The 26,721-nt window shown below is 50.1% G+C and overlaps 2 protein-coding genes across 3 annotated transcripts in view; both read right to left on the reverse strand.

Annotated features, from left to right (window-relative positions):
• Positions 1-26,721, reverse strand: part of MRPS15 (mitochondrial ribosomal protein S15) — a 602,556-nt gene that overhangs the window by 351,866 nt on the left and 223,969 nt on the right. The window lies entirely within an intron of this gene.
• Positions 1-26,721, reverse strand: part of GRIK3 (glutamate ionotropic receptor kainate type subunit 3) — a 239,112-nt gene that overhangs the window by 10,374 nt on the left and 202,017 nt on the right. The window contains exons 11-14 of the mRNA XM_050798039.1: positions 19,198-19,421; positions 13,460-13,578; positions 10,751-10,968; positions 175-397 (exon numbers count right to left, since the gene is read on the reverse strand). Of these exons, the coding sequence (XP_050653996.1) occupies positions 175-397; positions 10,751-10,968; positions 13,460-13,578; positions 19,198-19,421 (784 nt within the window). The remainder of the gene's footprint in view (positions 1-174; positions 398-10,750; positions 10,969-13,459; positions 13,579-19,197; positions 19,422-26,721) is intronic.

Raw genomic sequence — 26,721 nt, forward strand, 5'->3', positions numbered from 1 at the left:
TTAAAAAAAAAAAAAAAAAAAAAAAAAAAAAAAGAAAAGAAAAGGGAGAAAAAGAAAATGTCACCTTTATCAGCCCCATGGAATGAGCTGCGAGAGGGAGCGTGAGTGGACACGGGGGTGGAGCTCCCCCTCTGCCCACATCCCTGCCCCTCCCACACGCAGCCCCTTGCTCACCCATGGGCGTGCCGATGCCGTAGCCCTTGGAGTCAATGAGTCCCCCAATCTGGGTGAGGTTGCAGTTCCTCTGCGTGACGTACTCGATGGTGGTGGACTCCATGAGCAGCGCGTAGTCGGCCGTCAGGGCCCTCTGGATGCCCTCCTCGTTGTTCTTCACCAGCGCCGAGGGCTTGCTGCTCATGAAGGCCCACATCTTCTCGAAGGTGGAGATCTTGGATTTCTGGGCCGCGAGGGAAGGGGTGATGCACACACTGTTACTAGCCACACCAGGGACCAAGCACTGCATATCCTGCTCAACGGGGGTTGGGGCCTTGAACTCGGTCTACAGTCTTCAGAGAAAGGGAGTGCTACACGGTGCTCCGATATAGAAATTGAGGCCCTGGGAGCAAAGGTCCCCAAACACACAGCCGGCGAGGGATAAAGCAGAAATGCAGACTCAGGCCTGCTTCCTGGAAACCCTGACCATGGCACGAGTGGTCTTCAAACTGACTTTAAACATGGATTTTCTTTCTCTAAAATTTATTAAAAGTTAGCACGTTCAGGCTTTGTTCTAAGTGCTCTACCTGCATTAACTCGTTGATTCTTCACAGCGATCACAGGAGGCAGGTACCATCATGAGCTCCATTTTACAGATAAAAAGACTGAGGCACAGCTAAGTCACTTGCCTAAGTTTACCCAGGCACTAAGTAGCAAAGTCAGGCTTCAAACTCAGGCCATCTGGCTCCGGAGTCCATACCCCTAACCCCTCAGCTGCCCTGCCTCACAGAAACCACTGTGAGGGTGGAGGGAGAGAGACGGCTGCTCACTGGGGCAAAGATGAGTGGGTCCTGGGCCTCCCCTTTCGCTTCAACCAATGGAGGCCTCTTTTATGTCCTGTTTCAGGGGAAGATTTTGCCTCAAACATGTTCTACTTCATTACTGTGAGGAAGGAACAGGGTGCAAATTGCAGAGGGGGAAAAAAGTAAGAGCAGTCAGAGGAGGTGGTCTGCAAGCCCCCTTTAGCTGCACCAGCGCTCAGGGTTGTAGGGTCCTGGGCTGGACACTGTTGCATGAGCAAACCAGAATCCCTAAGACCAGGTCCAGGGGGTAGGATGCTATGCCTGCCCTGGGGAGACACAGAGAGGTTACTGGGGCCAGGAGAGAGGAAGGCAAGGGCTGAGTGTCCCTTGCTGCCTGGGGAGACTGCAGACCAGGGTGCATGGCATTCATGAGATTTCTTGGGAACTTAGTGCTTTGCCAACTGCCTGCTCCCAGCAGGGGTCAACCCTGCCCTGGCTGATCTCAGGGGAACAGGTGGCTCTGTAGGCCCCACTGAGCCCGGCTGCTTCCAAGTCTAGCTGTGCCTGTCTGTGATGTCAGCCTGTCTGACTGGCACCCGGCCCAGCTCCAGTGTGCCTGATGGCATGGGTGCACTTGAAAAGGCTGGCGCAGGACTGGGGCATGGGCAGGAGGATGGGGAAGAAGCCGTGCCTGCTGGGAGGGGGCTGTGGAGCCTGGGAGGAAAGTGTACTTTCTATTCTCCTGGTGCTTCCTAGCTCTGGCAAGGGCTGTGCCCTCCTAAACTGGCTTCTAGAGACCCAAACATGTCCTGAGGAAGAGCAGTGGGAACAGGAAGGGGCCCCAAAGCCACAGGCAGGACTCCTTGGAATTACATCTGAGCACCATTGTCAGCTGAGTGCCAGTGATGCCTCCTCTGGGAACAGGGCTGGGGGCACCTTCACAGATAAGCAGTCACTCTCCAACCTACAAATTTACCTGCCCCAAAGCCAAAGGCATGAAAGGGCCCAGATGCCTGCAGCTTTCACTGGCCTCTCCCAGCCCCTCCTGGTCCTCAGCCTGCCCTTCTTTCAGCCATTGCTGCTCTCCAGCTACTCCAGCTCCGCAGGACTCTCTTACCTCTGCAATCCCTGCCTCTAAGCCTTTTGTGCTCTCTGCTCTCCCACCTCCCCAGCTATTCTTCCACCTCCCCAGCTATTCTTCCACCTCAGTGCTTCCTGTGGCCCAGGTTGTGCCCCACTCAATATTCTTGCCCTTAAAAATCTTCCTGATGTTCAGCTCTTCTGCCTCCCCAGTTGTTTCTTATTTTCTGGAAAATTTCCGATAAGCAGATTCTTCCACCTCCAATTTCGCCGTCTCCCCAGATTCTCCTGTTGTAGAAAGCTCCTAGTGATCCCCATCTCTGGTATTCATACCTTTGTGTAATCCCCTCTTCTTGAATGTGGACTGAAACTAGTGACTTGCTTTTAACTCCCCACAAAAGTGATGGGATGTCATGTCCAAAATTAGGTTACAAGAGACTGTGACTGGTACTCTCTCTGGCTCGTCTCACTCTGATGGAAGCTGGCTGCCATGTTGTGAGTTGCCCTATGGAGAGGTTCCCAGGACAAGAAACAGAGGGCAGCCTCTGGCCAGCTATCAGTGAAAAACTGAAGCCTTTAGTTCAATCACCTGGGAGGAGCTGAGTCCTGCCAACAAGCATGCAGTGAGCTTGGAAAACATGCCTTAAAATAACTGTAGCATTAGCCAACACCTTGACTACAGCCCCATGAGGGACCCTGAGCCAGAGGGCTCAGTGAAACTGCCTGGATTCCTGACCCACAAGCTGTGAGACAGCAAATGTTCTTTTAAAACATGAAGTTTCAGGTAATTTGGTATGCAGCAATAGATAACTTATACACCCTTTCAACCACATACTCACATAAGCGACTTCTGCTCCCAATATAGTTGCTTTTTCAAATAATCATCAATTCCAACTATTCCTGTAATCAAAGTATCCTAGTCCAGTCATCCCTGCTTTGCCAGATACACATGTTCCCGATACTCTACCATCCTGGTTATTGGAACCTAAATACTTTTCTGGCTCCAGTGATTGCGGCTCTTCAGCTCCTTTCCATCCTTGTCTCTTCTGCTTTCCCAATTCTCCCTCTTCTACTAGAGGTGAGAACCAAAGGTAGATGAAGCAATCAGACCTCCTAATGTATCTGCCCATCTAATCTATCCTTCCATCCACCCGTCAACCCATCCATTCACCCATAGATCCATCCATCCATCCATCCATCCATCCATCCATCCATCCATCCACCCACCTACACATCCACCCACCTACCCATCCACCCACCCATCATCCATCCATCCAACCACTCACCCACCCATCCACTAACATATCTGATCATGCTACCATCCATACCATCTACACACTAGTTAATTCAACTACTCTGACTATCCACCTATTACTTATCTATCCATCCATTTAACCATCTATCCAACCATCTATCTATCCATCCATCCATCTGTTCTCTTACCTACCTATCCATCCCCCAATCATCCATCCCTTTCTCCTCCTCACCCATCTTACCCACTCACTCTCCCATGTCACCCACCCTCTCAGTCATCCATCCAATAAATCTCAAGTCCTTAGAAAAGTAACTTGACAATGAATCACTCAGGAAGCCCCACCTACTCCTTCTGTCTCAGAATGGGTTAAGAACTTCTCTTTCTCTAAACTCCTCCTTGTATCCTCCCCATACCCCAACACTTTATTCCTCTTATATACAGGCCTGCCTGACACCAAACCATATGCTCTTTCCAGTAACACAACACCATAGATGGAGACAGAAAATTCGGTTGGGGGCTGAAGGGAGTGTTGAGGCAGATGGGCTCTGAGGAAAGACACAAGAAAGGCACCAGTGGGTAAAGGAACTGAATGAGGAAGATGGGAAAGGACAACAGAGAGCTTGGGCCAGTGGAGATGGAAGGTGAAAACAAGGCATGAAGCTGGCTGTGACGTTAATTTTAAGAGACTCCTGGCTCCAGTACCAACTAAATTATTATCTCCATCACCTTCAGGTAGATGTGTCTGAAATCTGCTTTCCTAGAATGGTCCCCACTGCCCTCGTCTTCTACCTTGGGGCCCCCATTCTCAACCTCATCTGCACATGGTCTCTGCTTCCCCTTAAGTGCTGTCCTTCTGTCCTTGAGTAGTTCAGTGATTCTGGGGCACAACCCTGAAAGGGTTCCTTCTGGCATATCTAAGCAGGGATAGATAAATCCAGGGCCCTTCATGGACCCCCAGGTTCCTCTCTCCCATCTCTGGAAGAGTTGCCATCACAGGCCTGAGTTGTCATCACTGGCCACAGCTATCATCACCACCCCAGGGAATAAAGTCCCACATACCTACAGCTCCTGTGTCGTCCTGCCTGTCCTGGCCCTGGAGAGAACCTTACTAAGGATTGTTTCAGGGCTAGTCACCCAAATCAACTAATGGAATCATCTGGAACAACCAATACACGGCGGTGTGCCAGGACAGAGATGCTTTTTTTATCAGTAAAATTGGCAAGAAAGTAAATTCCAGGCTCACGACTTTCAATTCCAGCCTCCTCAAAGAAGCAAATTGATTTTCCCTGACTGAAGATACTTAATCTTGAGAATTTAACATTTCTGTACAAGAGAATGTATATAAGTCTACATATATATATAGCAATTCAAAAGGGAGCTGAGTTTCAGGGAATGTGTGCAGAGATGCAGTAGCGATGGGATTGCATACAAGACCTTGGGTGTTTTCCATCCTGGAAAGGAGACCTTTTTCCATATTAAATGGCTTTCTTATCTCTGAGTGTGTAATCTTTGGCCTTACTGGATCCATGGACTTGAGCAGTTAATCATTTCTCTTGGGTCATTTCTATGGAGACAGGAGGCCTCTTTGGAGTCCACTGCCTCTGCCCGCTGCTACAGTCCCCCTGGTAAGGACAGTCTAGCTCTTTGCTCACCCCCGATCCTGGCAGCGGACCCTGTTGGCTGCACATGCCTGAGGCTTGCTTGTGGGGGACTGCAGGCTGGGGGTGGAGGTAGTGAGAGGGGTCAGCTCTACTACACTCTGGGGTCACACCAGCTTGGACTCAAATGCCTGCTCCTTCTGTGACCACAGACAAGCGACGTCACCTCTCTGAGCTTCACTTTCCGTATCTGTAAAACGGGTGTTGTAAGAGTACCTGCTACTTAGGGTGATCGTGAACATTGAACAAGACAAAGGGTGTGAAGTGTTGAATACAGAGCCCGCCTCTAAGGCTCCATAGGTGGCCGGAGTCACTCTTTTCCTTTAAGCCTCCTTAATTCTCCTTAAGGCCCAGTTTTCTCATCTAGAAACTGGGGAGAAAATTCTCTATAGTGCTGAGTGGCTACGGCACTTTACGGGGTAAAAACTCAAATGCCGACAGGGGCCAGGCTGGGTATTGAAGTAACTAAAGAAGGCTGGGTGGGAGTCTGTAAACTGGAGATAAACATTGCCTCTCAGCTGCTGAGAACTCCTGCAATTGATGCTTTTAAAAAATATGCATATATTAATAAGCAATGTGTGGCCCCTCCAAATCATGTCTATGGGCTGCACAGGCCTGTATATCACCAGTCTGCAACAATAAACAATAAAAAGTTAGCATTCACTGCATGCCTACTTTGTGCCAGGTAATGCTGTGAGGTAAATACACGAATTATCCCATTTAATAATCTCAAGAGCTCCACAAAGTGGGTGCCCATTAGCTGGTCATCTCCAGTGTGCTCTAGTTAAGTAATCTGCCCCAGGAGGGAACTTCGGGGCAAGAGGAAAGTGTCCAGCCTGCTTCTCTGGCTTGTGTTCAGCCAACCGGAGGGCTCTGCAGAAGAGAAAGCCTTTGACCTAAGTCCTCCTGTATGCCTGGCTCTGAGCTAACCACTGTACATACAGGAGCTCACTGAACCCTCTTGCCAATTGCTGCATGGTGAAAATAAGTATCTATGTCATACAGGGGAGCATATGGAAGCCCAGAGAAGTGAAGTGACTTGGCTAAGGTCACCAGCAGAGACATCACCCCAGACTCAAATCCCGGTCTGTCTGACTTTAAAACTGATGTAACTTGATGACGACAGGCGGCACCACACTGAATTTTGCCTGGGCATTATGTTTTGGTCCCCCTACCTGCTTCTGCTTGAAGGCAGGGCTAAGGCTGTATGTGAGAGAGGCCAGCAGATGGGTCAGGAGAAGCTGGAAGCTGAGTTTGGGGAGCATATTCCTAGGCCCTCCAGCTCAGGGAAGGGTCTGTCATGTAGCTGGGAGGCAGGGGGTGGGCCGGGTGACCTCTCTGAGAGCATGCCCAGGTCAGATGCTAGGACTGAAGCTGTGCAAGGAGGGGGGCCTGACAATGGCCACGGGCCCAGGTAACCTGACATTCTCGGGCCCCTAGTTCCTACTCCTTCCCTAAGCCACTATCCCTCTCACGTGTTATGTGCTCCCTTACCCCCAGCACTGAAAAAGGTCTAAGTGGTTGGAGAAGCTGTCTTCCAACTTCCTCTCTCATCAAAGCTGTGTGGCCTTCCCTGCAAAGAACACGCTTTCGCAATGTTCTCCTTTACATTTTGCCTACATATTTTTACAGCCAAACAGTGCTTTCAAAGGCCTCCTTTTTCATCTCCTAATTAATTTTTATCTTCCAAGACGGAGGAAGGACAACACAGGAGACACTGTTTGTGATGTCTGCTACTCCCTGACAACTCTTCAAATGAAATTTCCTTTGGAATGATGGGGCTGCAGGGTGGGGGCGAGGGATCGAGAGACCCCCGAGAGCCCAGCGTCCCGCTTCCTGCTGCTGTTGTCTTTGGACAGAAACAGGTTTTCTCTCCCTTGTGAGTTCTACTCTCAGTCAGGGAGTTTTTTAAGACTGTGTGCTGCTTAACCAGGAACATGCTAACCACAGAAATCAAGTTCATCTGTCCTGCACTCTGGACCTTCAATACAGGCTGCCCACTCGGTTCTTAGTCCTCGATATTGTCTCCTGCACTTGTGCCACTTGGCTACTGCCATCTTTAAATCCCATCCTTTCACTCAACAACAGCATCCATTCAACATGTATTATTAGAGCAACTACGACGTGCCAGGACTGTGCAGGGCTGGGTATGTGGTCAACTGACTGTGGTTTCACTTTTCCCCAACTGCCTCCTGAGGACTGTGGCTGGGTCCTTAGAGAAGCCATATGAACACAGTGACCAAGAGCATAGGTACTAGAGCCAGGCTGCTTGGGTTCAAATTCCAGCTCTGCATTTCACTAGCTGTGGGACTTTAGGCAAGTCAGTTAGCCTCTCTGGGTCTTCCTTTCATCATGTGTCAAATGGAGATGATTATAATAATCTACCTTCCAGGGCTGTTATTGAGGATGTAACAAACAAATACAGGTAAAGTGTTTGGAATGGTGCCTGGCACAAAGTAAGTGTTCATTAAGTGTTACTGTTATTGTTGACTTTGCCAATGTCTCCCAGACATCTGATGGCTCCTCCGGGAGCTGCCTCCTGTTCAACAGTAGTGCAGCCTTGCCATAGACTCTCACGGGCAGGGGAGGACCACCTCTCAAGGAGAAGACCCTAGAGTGGATGTAGGGGAGGGCACTGTGCGTGAAGACAGAATGTCTGACCTTGTAACCGGCTCCACCACTGATCTGCTGTGTGATAATGGGCTGGGCCTGTTTCTCTAGGTTAATCTCAGGTCTCCTTCCAGCTCTAACCTGCAAACATTCTGTGCTAACCAGGAGGCTATCACCTGGTCTGGAGGAAGGTCTAATTAGGAAGTCCAACTACAGAGGGCAGGGGGGTGGCAAGGCAGGCAATTGGTTCATCCAGGGACCTTCAGCGGGGGCAGGGGGTAGTGGTGCTTCTAGCTCATCATCTCAGGTTGGGGCAAGTTAATGTATCTATATTCAGGCTCTTCTCCCATAAGTAACAGTCCCATTGCTGCTGCCGATGACAGGGAACCTGGGCAAGGAGAACTTCACTTGAATTAAGGCAGGAGACAATGTGGCCAGGCATAAAGAGGAATTAATTGACCATAGGGAGAGCAATAAAGTGGAGTTGGTTATGCAGGGGGTGTGGAGTTGTTGTTTCTGACCCACAGACTCCTGTGAGCATGGGCCCATGAAGCCCCAGCATCCCAGCTAGGTGACAGCATTTGTATCTCTCCTCTGCCCTCCTCACTGTGCCATTCGCAGGGAAGGTGGGTGAGGGCAGAGGAGGCTGCGGGAGGTGCTGCTTGATGCTGAGGGCAGCAGCTCAGTGGGGAGCTGGGACTAGGTTCTGGGAAGCCAATCTGAGCATCTTAGCATGGAGGGAGACAAGGACATCCAATCAGCAGCAATGAGCTTGCACCAGGCTTATTTATGCCATTTCCCTTTGATCGGGAGCCCTGCTTAGAGATGGGCTCATGCGTTATGCATGAGAGATGCTCTGGCACAGTCAAAGGGCTGGGCCACAGCCTGGGGATAGGCATGAGCAGGCAAGCATGTGTGTGCACGCACACACACACACACACACATGCAGACACATATGCATGCACAGTCCATTATGCACACACACACGCCCAGAGACACATTCGTACGCATGCATGGACCATTATACACATACGCAGACCCCCCACCACCATACAGAGACATATATGCATACACGGGCCATTATACACACATACATGCAGACATATATACTTGCATGGATCATTATACATGCACACGCAGATACATATGTATGCACAGGCCATTATACACACACACAGAGATTCATGCATGCGTAGGCCATTACACAGGCATACACGCACAAAGGCTAGTATACACACACATGTATCATGCATAAGCAGGCCATTACACACACACAGGCCCATCTGCCCTCCACTTATCTAGACATACCCATGAGGATATCCAAGCAGACAGACACATGTATTTTCTCTGTACACATATACATGTAGACCTTCTGGTACACACTTGTACACATTCACTGGCACGTGTCCACGTGCTCAGATCACAGACATGCATCACCCATATGTTCAAGCACACATACACATAGATGCAGACACATGTCCAAGCACAAATACACACATGTCCCCACACAGGCAGAGTTGTGCACAGGCACATGTGTGCACACACACACACATGCACATTCCCACATATTATATACTGCTACATGTCCATGTGAAGCCATGCATGTATACACATCCTCACCTACTCACTCATAGGCAGGAACACATACAGAGTCCCATAGCGCTCCCAACATGCCTTTGATAATGCCGTTGTCTTCCCCTCACTCTAAATACACAGTAGTGACCTCTTAAGCAAGTCAACCAACATCCCTCTTGGCAACATCCAAGAGGGAAGCTCCTTTCCTCCCTCGCTGTCTCTTCACTACAAGGCTGTTTCCAACCTCAAAGAGGGACATGGTGGGGGCTGGGCAGCGGGGAGGGGAGAGAGTGCTGGAGGGCTGCAGTGCCCAGGAGGTAGAAGGCTTTCCCACCCAACCCCTCTGTCACCCAGGCTGGAATGCGGTGGCGCGATCTCGGCTCACTGCAACCTCCGCCTCTGGGTTCAAGCGATTCTTCTGCCTCAGCCTCCCCAGTAACTGGGATTACAGGTGCGGCGCCACCTGTAATTTGTATTTTTAGTAGAGATGGGGTGTCACCATATTGACCAGGCTGGTCTTGAACTCCTGACCTCGTGATCTGCTCACCATGGCCTCCCAAAGTGCTGGGATTACAGGCGTGAGCCACTGTGCCTGGCCTGCCTGCAAGCTGTGTTTCAACAAGTCTTCCAGGTGATCTGAATGCACACCCAGGTCTAAGAACCACTGTCGTAAAACAGGGGCTTCGAGGAAGGCAGGCCTGGGTATCACCTGGCTCCTCCAGCTGGGCGTCCTGGACAAGCCACTTAGCTGCTCTGGGACTCAGTTTCCACACATGGAAAGTAGAAATAATTCGAGTATCAGCCTCCCAGGATTTGTCACGAAGATTAAATGAGGCCCAGCATTTACTACAGGCTGGGCCTACTGTGAGATCTCAGTGGCAGTAGCTACTGTTATTACTACTTTAATTTCTGGGAGAACCTTTGCAGCTTCTGGTTCTCGGGGCCAGCCAGAGTCTCCTAAGCCCTCAGCTACTACAGTAGAAAGTGGAAAACATGAGGGCACTGAGCCAACACTTCACAGAGCAGGAGGAGCAATGAAATCATGGCCAGATACCCATTAGAACAGTCACTTGAGCAGGTGACAGGGACTTTATCTGCTGATGCTAGCATTCTTAGAGTGTAACATGCTCAGTAATGTCTGTAAACACTTGTTCAAGTTCTAAACCTCCTCCCTTCCTCTCAAGATTTGGCCCTGCTGCCGTCTCCCCGACCTCAGACTAGCTTCCTCGAGATGGATGGCATTGAGATCTGAAGCCAAGGCAGGGAGCCCCCAGGGCCTGTGTGTCTGGGCAGCTCTTCCCCTGCTTCCCCCTTCTCCAGGCCCCTCTCTCCACCTGTCTCCTTCTTATGACTTAAGGAATTGTAACATGTTCACATTGCTCATCTCAGGCACAGAAACTTCTAGGATTTGTGTTGAGGCCAACCCATTTGGCCCACATCACCACAGCTCCCCAAAGTCAACTAGTCCAAACAAGGTGGGGCTGAGGCCTGGGGGATTCTGACCCATTGGCCATGCGTGGTTAGGGAAGGGCAGAGATGCCCTTTCCTCTTCTGCTCAGTAAAGGGTCTGGAGAGGATCAGCTCATGGTGCTGCAATAGAAGGGAGAGGGCCTCACCTTGAAGAAGGTCATGGTGGCCCCATCCTTGACAGCCCCATACTCGATTTTGGTTTGCTTGGCCAGGTCGTCAGCAGAGTCAATGGGTGATTCCATGCGCTCCACGGTCAGAAAGGCAGCCAGGTTGGCCGTGTAGGAAGAGATGATGATGAGCGTGAAGAACCACCAGATGCCACCAATGATGCGTGTGGACAGGGCTTTGGGCATCAGCTCAGACCCTGGGCGAAGAGAGGATATAGGCAGTCCCTTACAACATCCAGACTAGCGCTGCTCAACTCCCCTAGGTCACGGATTCCTCTGATACTCTAATGAAAGCTAAGGCCCTTTCCCAAGACCAGTGGTTCTCAAGAGTGTAGTCTCTGGACCAGCAGCAACATCACCACCTGGAACTTGTTAGAAATGCACATTCTTGGGCCTCTCCCCAGCACTCACTGAATCAGTAATTTCTGAGGGTGAGAACCAGCAATATGTTTTGAGTAAGCTCTCCAGATGATTCTGACGCAGCTGAAATTTAAGGATCGCTCTTCTAGAACAACATACATTCACATTTCACAGGCTCATCAAAACCTCAGATGCCTAACCATAGACCACTTATGTGGTCCCAGCTTAAGAACACCTGGGAGTCAGGACCCCTGGGTTCTTGAGTGAATCCTGCTCCCAACTCTCAGTGTGATCTTATGCCTGATACTTCTCCTCTCTGCAAAATTCTGCAAAACATGAAGAATTGTCCTTCCTCTGTCCCAGCCTCACATAAATACTGTGGTGCTGCAATGATATAATTTGAGAAGAAATTGCATTGGAAATACAAATGGTATACAAATACAAGATTGCTATGCGGTGCTTTGCAGGAGGGGAAAAAACCCAACACTTTTTGAAGCTCTTTGCCGAAATATATCACTTTTCTTCCCCAACCTTAGGTGTGGAGCACAATAGAGATGACACCTTCTAACTGAAGTAATTAACTAGTTGGCTTTCAAGAGATTTAAATTGAGAGTGACTCCTGAACTTTCCAGAATATTTGGACCTGCAATCTGAAAAGCGTCTGCTTTGATATGGATGATTTTTTTTTCCTCAAAGAAGTCACTCAAGGGAGCGTTTTTCAAATACATAACTATTTTTCTCCCTCCTAATCAAAACCACACGGAGAATACATCAGGGGCCAGTGCTTTGAATAGCAGCAGGAGGTGGAAGAGGAGAAGCTATTACTGCATTGAGGGGCTTCCAGGTCTTTCCCAACTGTCACCGAACAAAGATGATGGACAAAAAAGCAAGGTGAGGCTCCAGGACACGCATTAATAGCAAGGACAGATTGAGGCACTTCCCTTGAAAGTTGCCTGTCACTTCCTAGCTGCTAGAGACCACTGAGGCTCCGTGTCCCCTCCCAAACCGGACACTCCCAGCCTCCCCTGGTTGCTCCAAACCAGGCTTTGGGCTGCTCTCAGAGAGGGAGCAGCTTATTTGAGTCACCTGATTGGTGAGTTCTGCCAGGCTTGCCAGACCTCTGCCCAAGTCCCTGCCCTGACCTCTGCCATGGCCGAGAGGTTTCTCACATGCGGGACAGATTTACTTTTTTCCTCTCCTCCTTCATTCAAGTACCCAGCACAGAGCCTGGCATGTAATGGGTGCCCAGGACACATTGGGATAATGCCATTCGCTCATTTGTTTGGCATTTGCTGATGGATGTCTACTGAGGACCAGGGTTTGTGAAGGTTATACACAGATGACTGAGGGACAAGGACATTTTCTCTGTCCCTTGAAGCCCCTTCCCTGCCTGCCCCTTAGGTAGGTCGCTCAGTGAAACTCTAATAGGCAGAGACTTGTCTGCACTCCCTAAGATAAGAGACTCTGGACATGGGACTCCACCTGCAGAGGCAGTGAGCAGCTGGTTTGTGGCCGGCAGGACCACAGGGTGGTGTCCTTCCTGGGGGTCTTTCCTGGCTGGTGATCCCCTCTCCCTGTGCTTGCCCTCTTGCTCCCTACTGTCTCTGCATCTGACTCCCGGCAGTTAGAGCAGGTGCTCTGCTTTCTGAGATATTTGAGTAGCTGCAGATATTTCCAAAGCACACTGGCCCTCCTTCCAGAGGATGTAAGAGAATTGCATCCTTTTGTGTATCTCATCTTTGAAGCACTTGGGCTGAAGTCCCCAACTCAGCCATGATCCTTCCTACTCTCAGGAGCCTCACAGCCAAGCGGCCACGGAGTTCCATCCACCGTGTATCCTGAAGCTCTCTTAGTGCATTTCTGCCCTCCACTCCCAGGGCCACCACCAGGCTCAGGTCTTATCACCTCATTCTTGCAGTGGCCTCCCACCCAGCCTCCCTGCCTCTGGTCTCCTTCCATCCACAGCTCAACCTGCTCAGCTGGATTGTGTGGTGATGAGGCCATGGGCAGGGTCAGCCGCAGCCAGCAGGGTGCTCTATGTCCACCTCAGCTGGAGCAGGTGGTGAGGGATGCATCCTGCATGCCCTGGGTTGGGTGGTTTTCTTAGCTTCAGACCCTGAGCCAGCTCCAGCCAGAGTGGAGGTGGAAGTTGGGGGTCTGGGGCAAGGGCACACACCTGGATATCTCTGTGTCTCCAACCTTCTGCTGGCTCATCAGGGTCTAAGGCTGCCCCTAGAGGTATGGGCTGGCTCTGCTGATGCCAAAGAGGCTGAAGACCCCTTGGGGAAAGGAGACCCTGGAAAAGGAGGCCGTGGGAGAGGTGCATACCTTGTTGCATCAGGGATCCCATTCCAAACCAGAAGCTGTTAAGCAGAGTGAAGTTATTTTCCACCACCTCAGAGCCAGGGTTGCAGGGGTGAGCATCGTACCACTCATAAGGGCTGAACCTGGCACAGGAGGAGAGGGACAGTCAGCCTGGGAAGCAAGGAGCATCCATGCCCCAGCAGGCAGTGGTTTAGCAAACACAGCTGTGCCAGCCGCCTCAGTATCAATATCCTCATGGTTCTTCTGGGAGGCAGGGCAGGGGAATTTCTTCTTGTTCTTTATTGTTAGTGCCCTTTTCTGGTTATAAAGGTAATTCACCAGCATCTCGTAAAATTAAAAGTGCACATGCCCTTCAGCCTCCCAATTCTGCAACTCATTATCCATCCCAGAAAAAGCACTCTTACAGGAGCATCAAGAGAAGCACACGAGGGTGTTTATCAAAGCATTGTTTGTCATCGCAAAAACACTGGAAACCACCAAAATGTCCTTCAATAAAGGAATGATTAAATAAACTACGCCACACTGTACTGTGAAATATTATGCAGCTGCTAAAAGAGAATGAGATACTTAAGATGTGCTGGCGGGGAAAGATCTTCAACACATATTGTTGAAGATCTAAGCAATAAAAATATTAAAAGCAATGTATTAAAAGCAATAGAAAATAAGAACAATATGACCACACTTATATAAACAGATTCCTAAAGACATAACTATTCAGTGCTTTATGTATACTCATATGCAAATGTATACTAAAGGATCTGAAAGGGTCTCTAGATAAAAAAATATCAGTGTTTACCTCTGGGGAGGGGCATCAAGACAGCAGAAGGAATTTCAGGAAGGCCAATTGCTCTATCTGCATTATATAAATTTTTAAAAGTGAGAACATGCTTTTGAGTTTTGGGCATAATAAAAAACCTTAAAACGGGAAAAAAAGCAGAAGACACATTTTATAAAATATTCAGACAGTATAGACGAATACAATCTGAAAGTGAATGTACTCCAGCATCCTATCCCCTGGAGAGAACAATGCGTTATATAATTTTTTAGATTTTTGTCTTCGAATATACAAATACATATATGACAGGGAAAAAATGATTACTTAAAGCCCCCTACTGCCTTCTAAGGAAGAGGAGTCCTGATTACTGAACTGAAGGGAGTTTTTCTTCACTGCGTGAGTTCCAGTTGAGGATATCTATGTTTAAAGAAGCTTGAGGCCGGGAGCGGTGGCTCAAGCCTGTAATCCCAGCACTTTGGGAGGCCGAGAAGGGTGGATCACGAGGTCAGGAGATCGAGACCATCCTGGTGAACACAGTGAAACCCCGTCTCTACTAAAACTACAAAAAACTAGCCGGGCGAGGTGGCGGGCGCCTGTAGTCCCAGCTACTCGGGAGGCTGAGGCAGGAGAATGGCGTGAACCCGGGAGGCGGAGCTTGCAGTGAGCTGAGATCCGGCCACTGCACTCGGTCTCAAAAAAAAAAAAAAAAAAAAAAAAAAAAAAAGAAGCTTGAGAGCTTGAGAGGACCCTGGAAAAAGTCCCACACTGGTGGACATTGTCTCTAGGTTTGTGGGGGAGGTTTTAGGATGCTGAGAGGACACATTTGGAAGGGGAGACAAGTCCAGTGGAATTTTGTTTCATTTTTTAAAGTGCAATGCCCTTTAAGTGTGATGTTGTGACCTCTCTTTTCTGTCTCCCTTCTAAAAGCTGGAATATATAATACATTGATTACCAGTGGTCATGTGGAAAGAATTTTATTTTCATGAAGCGGGAAGATCCCTCAAATAGGAAATCCTAAAGAAAGGTTTCAAACCAAGACGGGGATCTTCAAAGGAAATGGCCACAAACTGGTTAGAGGCTCTAAAACCCACAGGGAAGAGATCTAGGATGGAGAAAGCAGAGATGAGAGGCTATTGTGAGAAGGGTTTTTGGAGAGAGCCTTTGGAGAGTTGGGTGTCCAGAGCTCCCGCTTCCTCTACCACATCGAGGGAGAGGGGCTTCCCAGGGGGCGAGGCAGCTCAGTGCCCGGCCCTGTAACTGAGCAGATGGACCTGGGAAGTGTGAAGGGCAGGGGTCGGGCTGATGGGTGCTCTGTCAGTGGAATCAGGCAAGTCCCTGCTGCACGACATTGGCCTGCAGGCCCAGACACCACCAGGCCTCAGGACGCTGGGTCCACAGTGCTTCCCCTGGACCAGATAGACCCATGCAGAAGACAGATCCAGCCCAGGCCGACTTTGACTCCCATCCTGGAAGGCAATGGGATTCCAACAGGGAGAGGCCGTGGGGCACAGGCCGCTGGAGGACCAGGGGCTGAGTGGGTAGTGGGCCACAAAGGGAGGCCCTGCTGGAGGGGGCCGTGGGAAGAGCACCCACCTCTGAACACCCTGGAAGGTGGGAGGCAGACAAAATAAAGCCGATTTCTGATGAGATCTCCCGAGTCCTGCTCTTTACATGTACCAGGCACACATACACAAATATATGACATATATGATACTTTTAACAAAAAAATCCCCTATCATACCACTATACTGTCCGAGAACTTTGTTTTTCATTTAATGTTACCAGCCTCTTTTCAGGTCAGTTCTTCCAGATCTACCTCATGCTCTGTAACCACTCTGCAGGTGTTTCTAACCATGCCTTGACTGATGGGCACTTAAGCTGTCCTCTCTTTCCAACTGTGGTGCACTCTGCTGGAAAAGCATCCTTGGACACACCTCTGTGGGCCCTGATGCCCAAGGGTGGCCTTGTCTTCTGGGGCTTGGCTGCAAAGGCTTTCTAGATTTGGGAGAATGCTAAAGTGTGGCTCAATGGTGATGTTTCAACAGGATGAAGTTCCAAGGGTGGAACTGCTTATCATAATAAAAATACCTGGTTCTAGAATGGGCTTCTTGGCTATCAAATGCTGTTACAGGCCGGGGTCCTCACCGCCTCCTGGGAGGTGAAAGCCTGCAGGGTGCCCATTTTACAGATGCAGAGGCCACAAGGATCCTGCAGTCAATGGGACAGAGTGTCCAGGCTCTAACCCTCCTCGGCCACAGGAGAGAAGAGGAGTGGGATGGTCGCTGGACAAGGAGGGAAGGTGTCACCTGGAGTTAATGGCAGATCTTGGATTTGTAGCTTGTGGCTGCAAGGGCTTCTCCAGTCTTGAGAGTAAACAGGAGTTAGAAGTTGACCTGGAGACATTCTGTCTCCACAGAGAAGGTTACAGTCCATCCCCAGCTGGAGTGTGGAGGTGTAGACAGGGCATCCACTGTGGCCAAAGCTCTCGCTTCCCTTGGATACTCAACCCAGATTTGGCTGCAATGTGGCTCGCAGGAGCTAGATGGGCTGCTCACCCTCAGCCCTGCCTTCTGGGTCAGGCACTTAGGATCATCCCCTGTCACGAGTGCCAACTGTCCTGCTCTCTGCGGTGAGAAGGCACACCCTGGGCTCCCTTCCTGTTTCCTCCTACCTCACCAGGCATGAAGTCGAATATCTTGGTGGCAGCGAAAGGCCTTGTGCAATGCCTGGTCCCCAGATGCGGGCCAAACAGACCAGGCCAGGCCAGTGTGCAAGATGGACAGTCCCGTGCCAACCTGGAGTTGTCCCAGAGTGGACCTGGACACCCGCCCACCCTTCCCAGGCCCTATTTCTTAGAACTGTGGGCAGCTGTGTCCAGATCTCCTTCAGCCAGCATGGTCACCGGGAGTGAAGATGGCCGCATTCCCCCCACAGATATGTTGTGCTTGATCCTGCCAGTGTTATAAAAAATTCAACTAGTGGCCACACAGAAAAACTGAGAGACATCACATAAAAATCCAAATCTCTCTCTCAAAATCATGAGCTCTGCAACACTGGCCCTGCATCTCTGCCTGGTACAGCCTGTTGGAGCTGAGCGCGGCTGCCCCCTTCAGCCGGGTGAGCTCTCCAGGGTGCCTTAGTCCCTACCACTCTCCACTGCCTATCACTATGCCTGCTTCACTCCCTTTGGCCCTGGCAGGTACTTGCGTTTGCCACCCTTGATATAAAGTTGGACCGGTCTGGGTTTGAAGCCCAACTCTGCCAAAGAAATGCTTTCTGATTCTGGGCAATTACTTAACCTCTCCAAGCCTCAGTTTCTGCTTCTATAAACTGGTGATAATTATACCCATCTCAAGAGGTGTGAGTGGTGTTGTGTGGGTGCTGGGCGAGGTGACAAGTGCACTCTGAAGCTCTTCCTAGCTCTGTGGCCAAAACTCTTGTCCCTCTCTTCTCTTCTCAGGGGTCTCCTATCATTCCAGCAGCTCTAGGAAACCCATCTCTTCTAGAAAGTCTCCCAGCCTAACCTTGGGAAGGAGGCTCCCACCTTCCTAGCCAGGAGGCAGGGTGGGAAGCAGGCATGCTGGTGAAGGGCCAGGAATGAGAGGGGGATGGGACACACATCAAAAGGGCGGAGCGGATGCTGGAAAAGCCCGAAGGGGTGGGAGGACCACTGGAGCTGCTAAAATCACGGTGTGAGCTCTGGAGAGTGGCTCCTGGCTTTCAAAGGCTTGTTAGACCATTAGAGACAAGAGGCATAAATGAAGGCCTCTCTGTGGCAGGCTTGGCTGCTGCTGCGCCCACCAGGCAGGGCGAGGCCAGCACGGCAGCTCCAGGCCTCCGGCAGCACAGGGCCTGGGGAGCGGGACATTGCATCACTCACAGCCTTCCCTTTAGTCTCTCGCAGTGTGGGAGGAGGGAGCGGATGGGAGTGAAGTGGGGGGAGGGCGGCTTTTAAAGGCGGCTCTGGAGAAAAAAAGGCTGAAAACGCCAAGTCGTTGGATCTCAGATTGCCTCTCCAGAGAAGTCTCTCTTTGCACTTTGTTAGGATTTAGAGAAAAAAAAGGACCAGATCAGGGGCTGGGGCTGGAGCCCGGAGAGAGAAGGCAGAGGGCTCCGCTGGAAAGCCGTGGGGAGCAGGCCCCAGCAGCCACCAACCCGGGGCAGGGGCGGACCACTGGACAGAGATGTGGGTCATAGACAAAAGGCTTGGTGACCCCCACAGTCAAATGCTGCAAGTGTCACTTATTGCTTGTATGACCTTGGCAAGGGGGGAGACTTTCTGAGTCTCAGGTGTCTCCTCTTCAAGGGAGGCTGTAAAGTGCAGAGCACAGTGCTTGGCAAGCACTGGGTGTTCACCAAACACTGGGCAAAACCTGTCCCCTAGTGACCTCCTCCTACCACCCACCAGCAAGGGTGCGCTGTGTCTACTTATGTGAACAACAAAATGTCCAAGCATGTTGCTAGCATGGAGTCCAGACAGGAATGTGTGTATGTGTGCCTCGTTTCTACATGTGGGGATGGTGTGAGTTTATTGGGCACTGTTCCCCCTACTGTGGTGGTGTGGATAGACACATCCTGTTTTCCAAGTTCTAAGCTACCCACTGGGCCACTCAATGTCCTGAGTCTGCTGCACCAGGTGCCTGGCTCAGGTGGTGCAGCTTTGGGCAACCACTTGACCTCTTCAAGCCTGCTAATGGGACCTGAGGTGCAACTGCCGCATCTCAGGGTTACAGACACAGACCAGGGTGAGGACCAGGTGATTCAAGCCTGGGGGTGGGGAGGGACAAGGCATGGAAAGTTCCCTGAGGGATATAAAGGAATCTGAGCCATAGGGAGTAGAAGAGGAGTGGGCATAGCAGTGGCCTGAGCCTTGGGCCTTCTGTGCCAGGGGCTGAGGAGGTGAGGACCTGCCTGGCCCCTAAACCTTCAACCTTGGGCCCGACATCTGGCCAAGGAATTGCCTTACCTGGCGATGACGAAGAGGACACAGCTGACCCCCAGGTAGGCGAGGAGCACATACATCCAGATGTCTGGGGACAGGGGATTGAGGAAGGAGAAAACGCTGGGGTTGGTGCCATTGGGCTTTCGATACAGGATGCTCACACCGAGTGTCATGAAGGGCTTGGAGAAGTCGATGGCCTTCTCTCGAACATGGGTGATGGTCAGGGGGGCCACGGCCAGATCTGCCTTCTGAAACCAGACACACAGAGAGAGAGAGACAGACTGAGCAAAGTCTCAGAATAGCGAGAGACAGAACACCCTTGCTGGAGGAGAGATGAGGGTGAAGTCAGTTGTCTCAGCCCGGGGTCACTAACCGCTCTTCTGTTTCCACATTTACTAACCCTCCTTGAGGGCCAGGTCAGGGTGCTGGGGAGACAATGATGAATTTAACTTAACCTCTGCTCTCTAAGAGCTCATGGTCTTGAAGAAGAGAGTGGTGGAATAAACATGCAGAGAATGGAACTCTATTAAAGCTGTAACCCACGTGCTCCCTTCTCAAAATGGTGCTTTGTCAAATAAATACAGTTCAGTAACCCACAAACATTCAAAAATAGCTCATGCTTTTTATTTGTGTCTTTCAAAACCACAAAGAGGACATAGAACGCACCAGAATGCCTATTTAATTCTGTTTTCCTCTCTCATCTACTTCTCGACTGCTTCACCACATTCTGGATATTCTATATATCCTAAAAGCCCTCCAAACACAAGTTCGGCAAAGAAAATACCCTCCTTGGGAGAAACTAGACAGGCAGGCTGGGTGCTGTGGCTCATACCTGTAATCCCAGCACTATGGGAGGCTGAGGTGGGAGGATCGTTTGAGCCCCGGGGTTTGAGAATAGCCTACATAACATAGTGAGACTCCATCTCTACAAAAAATTGAAAAGTTAACTGGGTACAGTGGCACGTGCCTGTAGTCCCAGCTACTTGGGAGGCTGGGGTGGGAGGACTGCTTGAGGCTGGGAGGTAGAGGCTGCAGTGAGCTGTGATCGTGCCACAGTACTCCAGCCTGGGCAACAGAGAGCTTGTTTCGAAAAATAAAAAAAAAAAAAAAAAAAAAAGAAAGGAAACAAAAGAAGCAAATCCAGGGCCCTTATTAATAGGAGGTGGTGTGGAGCGGGAAAGAAGGGGGTGGGGTAATACTAGGAATGCTACGTTAATAAATTTTAGCCCATCACAATTTTAATAAGGGGAAGAATTCAAGTTCGATTCTTTGGTCTGAGCTTTTCCTGATTAGAAATCTAGATTTCCTCATTCCCATCTGCTCTTTCCAGGACCCCATTGGCATCCTCCCCCACGAGGCCCCAGTTAAACCACTTCCTGCTTACCACAGCCCCTCCTTCAGCCCCATGCTCTGCACATCCCACACTGTTTAGGATGTCCTCTTCCTGTAGTCTCATTCCCACCACTGTCTGCCTTCCTCTGCACATCCTGCCTCTTCCAGAAACCCTCCCTCGCAGCCTCCATCTCAACTTCCATGAAGCCAGCTCTGCTCTGCATGAATGGTGGTCTGTGTCCCGTGTGATCTTGTGTCTGACCTGCTTACGTGCCTGTGAGTTCCTGAGTTCGGCTAGAGCTGGGGCGGAGTCTCTGCTTCTTTTCTCCATCCCCAAGCCCTATCTCAGCCTCTGGAATATTTGTTAATTAATAACCTTCCCCTCTGAGAGGCTGCCCCTGGGGCTTCTGTGGATATTTACATTTCAGAATGTGAACTAAGTTATCACTTCCCTTCCTCACATAGGACAGGACAGAAAGGGAGGCTGGGGTCTAACAACCAGCATTAAAGACCTTCTCGGCAAGGGGGGAACCTCCCTCTGAAACCCCTTTCCAAGGCAATACCTCTAGGTGGCCATCCATTGACTTGGTCCAACTCCATTCAACCACTCATTGTGTCATGAAATCCAACAGACACCAGGGATACAGAGCTGACCCAAAGACATGACTTCTGCCCTCATGGAGCTTACAGTCTAGTAGGGGAGATGGTCGTTAATCAAACTGTTTAATAAAGGGTATCTGCTAACAGTAGCTCTGACTTCACTCATCTTAGAACAGGAACTAGCAATCCATTCAAAATCAGATGTCAAGGAGGGCAGGGCTAGTATGGGTGGAATTGCAGCTTCTGGACAGCTCTGCAGGTGCTCCCTGCTGGGAGCAGCTGGGAAATACAATTTTGACACTGCCCACCCAATGTTTCCCCTTCTAAAGGCAGCCCCTACACCCCATCATTGACACTTGGAGTCCAAGGATTTGATGACCTTCAGAACCTGGGAAAGATGGGGGAGGAGCAGCCTATTATAAAGGCTCTTTCTTTTGTAAATGTCTGAATGTGTGAGTTGGGATTTGCCTGGCTGAAGGCAGAAGAATGAACGGGGTAAGCTGCTGCCACCCCAGCTCCCGGAGTCCTCTCAGTTCAGGGTGTGTACAAAAGAAAGCAGAAAAAAAAAGAACAATTAGGGAGGGCATAGAGTGGTGAGCAAGAGACTGAGTCCCTGGTGTCATGGAGCTTCCAGTTGAGTGAGCTCTTGCTGGGGCTATAGACAGGATCCCTTGGTGGGGTGGGAGCCTGAGTGAGATACCCTGAAAGGTTCTTTTCAGTCCTAAAGATCTAGGATTCTCTGTAATGTTGACGTGACAGAGATATAGAGGGCCCTTTGATTCCAGAACTTGGTGTCCCCAAGTCCTGTCCCTTCAAAGTCCAGTCATGTGCTGCCTGACTGTCTTGGTCAACAGTGGACTGCATATACAATAGTGGTCCCATAAGATGATAATACTATTTTTGCTGCACCTTTTCTATGTTTAGATAAGTTTCCATACACAAATGCCTACAGTATTCAGTAGAGTAGCATGCTGTACAGGTGTGTACCTAGGAGCAATAAGCCATACCATATAGCTGAGGTGTATAGTAGGCGCTACCATCTAGGTGTGTGGAAGTATAGCCTATGATGTTCCAACTACGATGAAAATGCCTAATGACATTTCTTAGAATGTATTCCAGTTGTTAAGTGATGCTTGACTGTATATTGCTTTGGGAGGTTTTGTTCTCACTCCAAAGTCACTATCATTGCTCAAAATGCCTTTGGAACTCGTCTCTGGAAATGGAGTGGATTCTTGGGAAGAACCTCAAAGTCAATGGTGGTGATGAATCTTCCTTTGACTTTTGATGGCAAGTTGGATGAGAGAGTTATGGCTGGGGGACTGAGGTGTGTGTAGCCAATGATTATTCCAAAGGCTGGTGAGAAAGCTAATCACATGGCCACAGGTGATTGGCCTTCTGGCCAGCCCTTCCCCCAGATTCTCAGAGCCTTTGAAACCTCCCTGCCATTCTTCCTGCTCTTTGGTTTTAATGGGGTCAGGAGACCAAGGCATCCACAGCATTCTGTACCTACGGTGGCAAGACAACTGGCCAATATAACCTTCACTGGGAGTTTGGATCTGTGTTTTCTCTTGGGCTTCAGGAAGGCTGGAGTTCTCCACTTCGTTTCTGGTTAAGGCAGAAAATACTACATTTCACCGTTGGTTACGATTTCCCTGAAAAAGGCATTATTTTGTCCAACTTCCCTTGAAAGATGGGAACAGATGTCAAGCCTTTGCTGTTTCAGTTCATTACTCAGAATGAAAGGCCCAATCTTGGCAGGCTCTTCCCACTTGTGCAAGTTTTCTTTGAGGATGATTCATAAAATCATAGGCTGTCAGAGGTGGATGAGAGAACTTCAAGTCTATTCGAGGAATACATCTATTCCAACCCCACATTTTTTTTTTAACAGAAGGAAACTGAGGCTTGAAGAGAAGCTCCTTGGTCTTTGCTATAATATTTACAGCAATCATGTCCTTGAACGACATCAAACCCCTGACTTGTACAACACTTTCATTGGTCTAATGGGTGTTTTGTTAGCTCTCCTGCCTCACCAAGGACCTTTCTGTATTATTTCTAAACCTCTGGAGCAGGCAGGATGGTCTTCCCAGGACACTACTTCATCCCCATAAGCAGCTTTCCACTTACCAAGAATCTGTTGGGGCCCTCCTGGCTCCTCCTCCTCCCAGTCTCCTCTATCCTTGCATGAGGTCACCTGGCCCCACCCACTCTATCACACCCTTGAAAGTAAGAACAATTCAACCTGCTATAGCTCCATCTTTTGGTCCTCAGTCTCCAGATACCCTGGCTGCTGGTTGAAACCTGCCTTGTACTCCAGACTAAAACCTGGACATCTTCCTACCAGGAATGGGGTTGGGACTGTGGTCCCAGCTCTAACAACTTGTCACTGATCAGCCTTCTCTTAGGACAGGGGTCCTCCCAAGGGTCTGAGATCTGGCCTCTGACTCCCAGCTTGCTGCCTGTGTCTGGTGTCCCTGCTGCAAGCTGCCCGATTGGATTCCCAAGTATAGTCCTTACCAGATTCCTCATCTCCGTTTTCCACCTCTTACTTGGGATCCCCATCGAACATGCCAAGCATGACTCAGTGTACTGCATATGCTGCCTATGCCTATGCCATCTTCCCAGTATCCCTGCCAGGTGGTCAACATCCTCGCCATATTCCAGATGGGGACAGGGTGGCTTAATCAGGCTAGGAGGCTCGTTTAAACTGGTAAGTGGCTGAGCCGGTACTTGGACCCAGTTCATTGTGATCTAAAAGCCCAACATTTTACCACTCTACCATGCAAGCCACATGTAGTGGATTGAATTACGTCCCCCCACATTCTGTTCAAATACTAACCCCTGATACCGGTGAGCATGATCTTATTTGGAAATAAGGTTTTTGCAGATGAAATCAAGTTAAAATTAAGTTATACTGAATGAAGGTGGGCCCCAAATCCAATGACTGGTGCCCGTATAAGAAGAGAAAAAGAGGAGGCCGGGCGCAGTGCCTCATGCCTGTAATCCTAGCACTTTGGGAGGCCGAGGTGGGTGGATCACTTGAGGTCAGGAGTTCGAGACCAGCCTGGCCCACATGGCGAAACCCCGTCTCTACTAAAAATATAAAAATTAGCGGGGCATGGTGGCATGCACATGTAATCCCAGCTACTTGGGAGGCTGAGGCAGGGAAAAAATTGCTTGAACTGGGAGGCGAGGGTTGCAGTGAGAAGAGATCACACCACTGCACTCCAGCCTGGGCGACAGAGCAAGATTCTGTCTCAGAAAAAAAAAAAAAAGAAAAAGAAGAGGAAAAGAGGATGCACAGATACACACGGAGAAGGCCATGTGATGCTGGAGGCAGAGACTGGAATAGCAGATACAAGCCAAAAGCACCAGGGACTGCCAGCCACACCAGAAGACCAGAGAGAAGCATGGAACAGGTTCTCCTTCAGAGCCTCCGAAAGGAAACAGCCCTGCTATCACCTTCATTTCTCATTTCTGACCTCCAGCACTGGTGGTTTATGGCCATTTGATGTGGCAGCTCTAGGGAACTAACATACCTACCACTTAGACCCTGTGCAGGATGCATGGGGCTCCTTCCACAGCCTGCTGCTGTCCCCACCCTAGCACCTGTCCCACTCTGAAGGGCAAGCTTCATGGCTGGACCCACCCTGCCTTGTCCTGAGTCCAGTGTCGCATTCCCAGAGACTGAACTTGACTCTGGCTCCTGACCATGGGGCTTCCCAGCATGCACTTCACATTGCCTGGCTTGGGAGCCTTGCAGCTGCAGAAAGCTGCTGGTATACCCTTGCCACCTCCAGGTCCCTCTGCGCTTCCACAGCTGCCTAAGTAAACCAGCCTCACTCCTGCCATGCATACGGGACTCTTCCCCAGGGACTCTGCTGGCATCCCGCCCACCTCTCTGGTATGTGGCATCATGGAATTCACCTTCTGCTCTTTTCCCAAAGTGGTGTTTCTCCAACTAGAATCTGTCCCTATCCATGGTGCTAATTAAAGTAGGTAAGGACTTCCTAATGCCCTTAGGATAAAAAAATTCTTACTAGGGTTGCTTACAGTCATGCATGATCTAGTCCAGTGCTGTCCAACAGAGCTTCCTGCAACGATGAAAAGGTTCTCTATCTGCACTACCCAATATGGCAACTGTGGGCCACACGTGGCTGTCAAGCATTTGAAATGTGGCTGGTAAGACTAAGGAACTGAATTTATACTTTAATTGAATTTTAATTAATTAAAGCTTAAAATTAAATAACCCCCTGTGGCTGGTGGCTGCTGCATTGAAAGGCTCTCCCACATTTCTCACACTGTCCTCCCCTCCTGTCTTCCTCCCAGCCTTCCTGCAGCCCCTCTGATCCATGTTCTCTCTCTTACCTCTGGATGCTGCACGTGCACTGTTCTCCACCCGGAACCTCTTCCTCCCCAAACTCTTTGTCTAGTGAATGCTGACTTCTGCTTCAGATCTCAGCCCAATCATCGCTTCCACAGACACAAGCCTCAGAGGAAATCAGGACTCCCTGGTGACTGCTCTCATCACACCAGGCACTTGTCGCTCCCAGCACTGATCACGGTTGTGATTTTAGAGGCATTGGCTGATTCTCTGGGTGTTTCCAACCCCCCCGACCATGAGCTCAGGAGAGTGAGGCCAGAGCCTGTCACCTTTTCACCGTTGTGTGCCCCATGGCTGCAACAGTGTCTGGCACATAATAGGCCTTTCGTAGAGACTCTGTGAATGAATGAGTAGGATGTTGCTGGTTTAGACGAGGCACCCAGCGAGTGTGTCCTCTGAGTCACTCGCAGAGCACATGGCCATTTACAAGAGGATAAAGCAAGTCACAGATGGTGTCTGTGGCTGAGCCACAGCCTTCAAGCTTAAGAACACACTGTGTCCCTGAAGGGCCCTGGACATGAACCTAACAAACCAACACCCTGAACAGTCCACACATTTGAACAGAGGGGAAACAGGTGCTAGCTCATTCATAAGTGTCAACTGATGGGTCAACTACTAGTACCTGTGATTCATTCACTGGTTTCCTGAGCTGGCAGCAGCCTCACTGCCTAACAGTGAGGAAAGATGTGTGTACCCTTCCTGGGCCTGAGAGGATATAGCCCAGTTCCTGAGACCCAGCAAGCTCCATCCCTGTGCCTCTGTCCTTCGGGAAGGATGGGTAGGTCTTCCCTGCTTCATAGACCCCATAGGGGTCCCCAGGTTGGATGCACCATGGGCTCCGTGTCCCATCACTGCAAGTTCTCTCCCCACACCTCATTCCCTGACAGTCGTATTAGCCCAGACAGGGCAGGGCCTGCCCTAGCACAGCCCAAGGGAGCTGAGGGCACTGAGCCCCCCTGCCCCCAGGCTAGGTCCTGGTTACACACTCCTGTAGCCCCCGCACTGTTCCTCTGTGCCTTTATCACTATGGACTTTTATTTGTAAGCCACTGTGGGATGCCCAGCTCCTCTGCCAGGATATACAGTCCAGGAGCGTGAGGAATGAGCTTATTTCACTCACTGATGTGTCTCTAGGGATTAACACAAAGCCTGGCACAAAAGTAGGGGCTCAATCAAATTTTGCTGAAAGAACGAGCATCAAAATACCCCCAAGGGTTCTGCTTACCCCAGCCTAAT

The sequence above is a fragment of the Macaca thibetana genome, chromosome 1 (genome assembly GCF_024542745.1).
Source record: "Macaca thibetana thibetana isolate TM-01 chromosome 1, ASM2454274v1, whole genome shotgun sequence".
In the NCBI taxonomy this organism is placed as follows: domain Eukaryota; kingdom Metazoa; phylum Chordata; class Mammalia; order Primates; family Cercopithecidae; genus Macaca; species Macaca thibetana.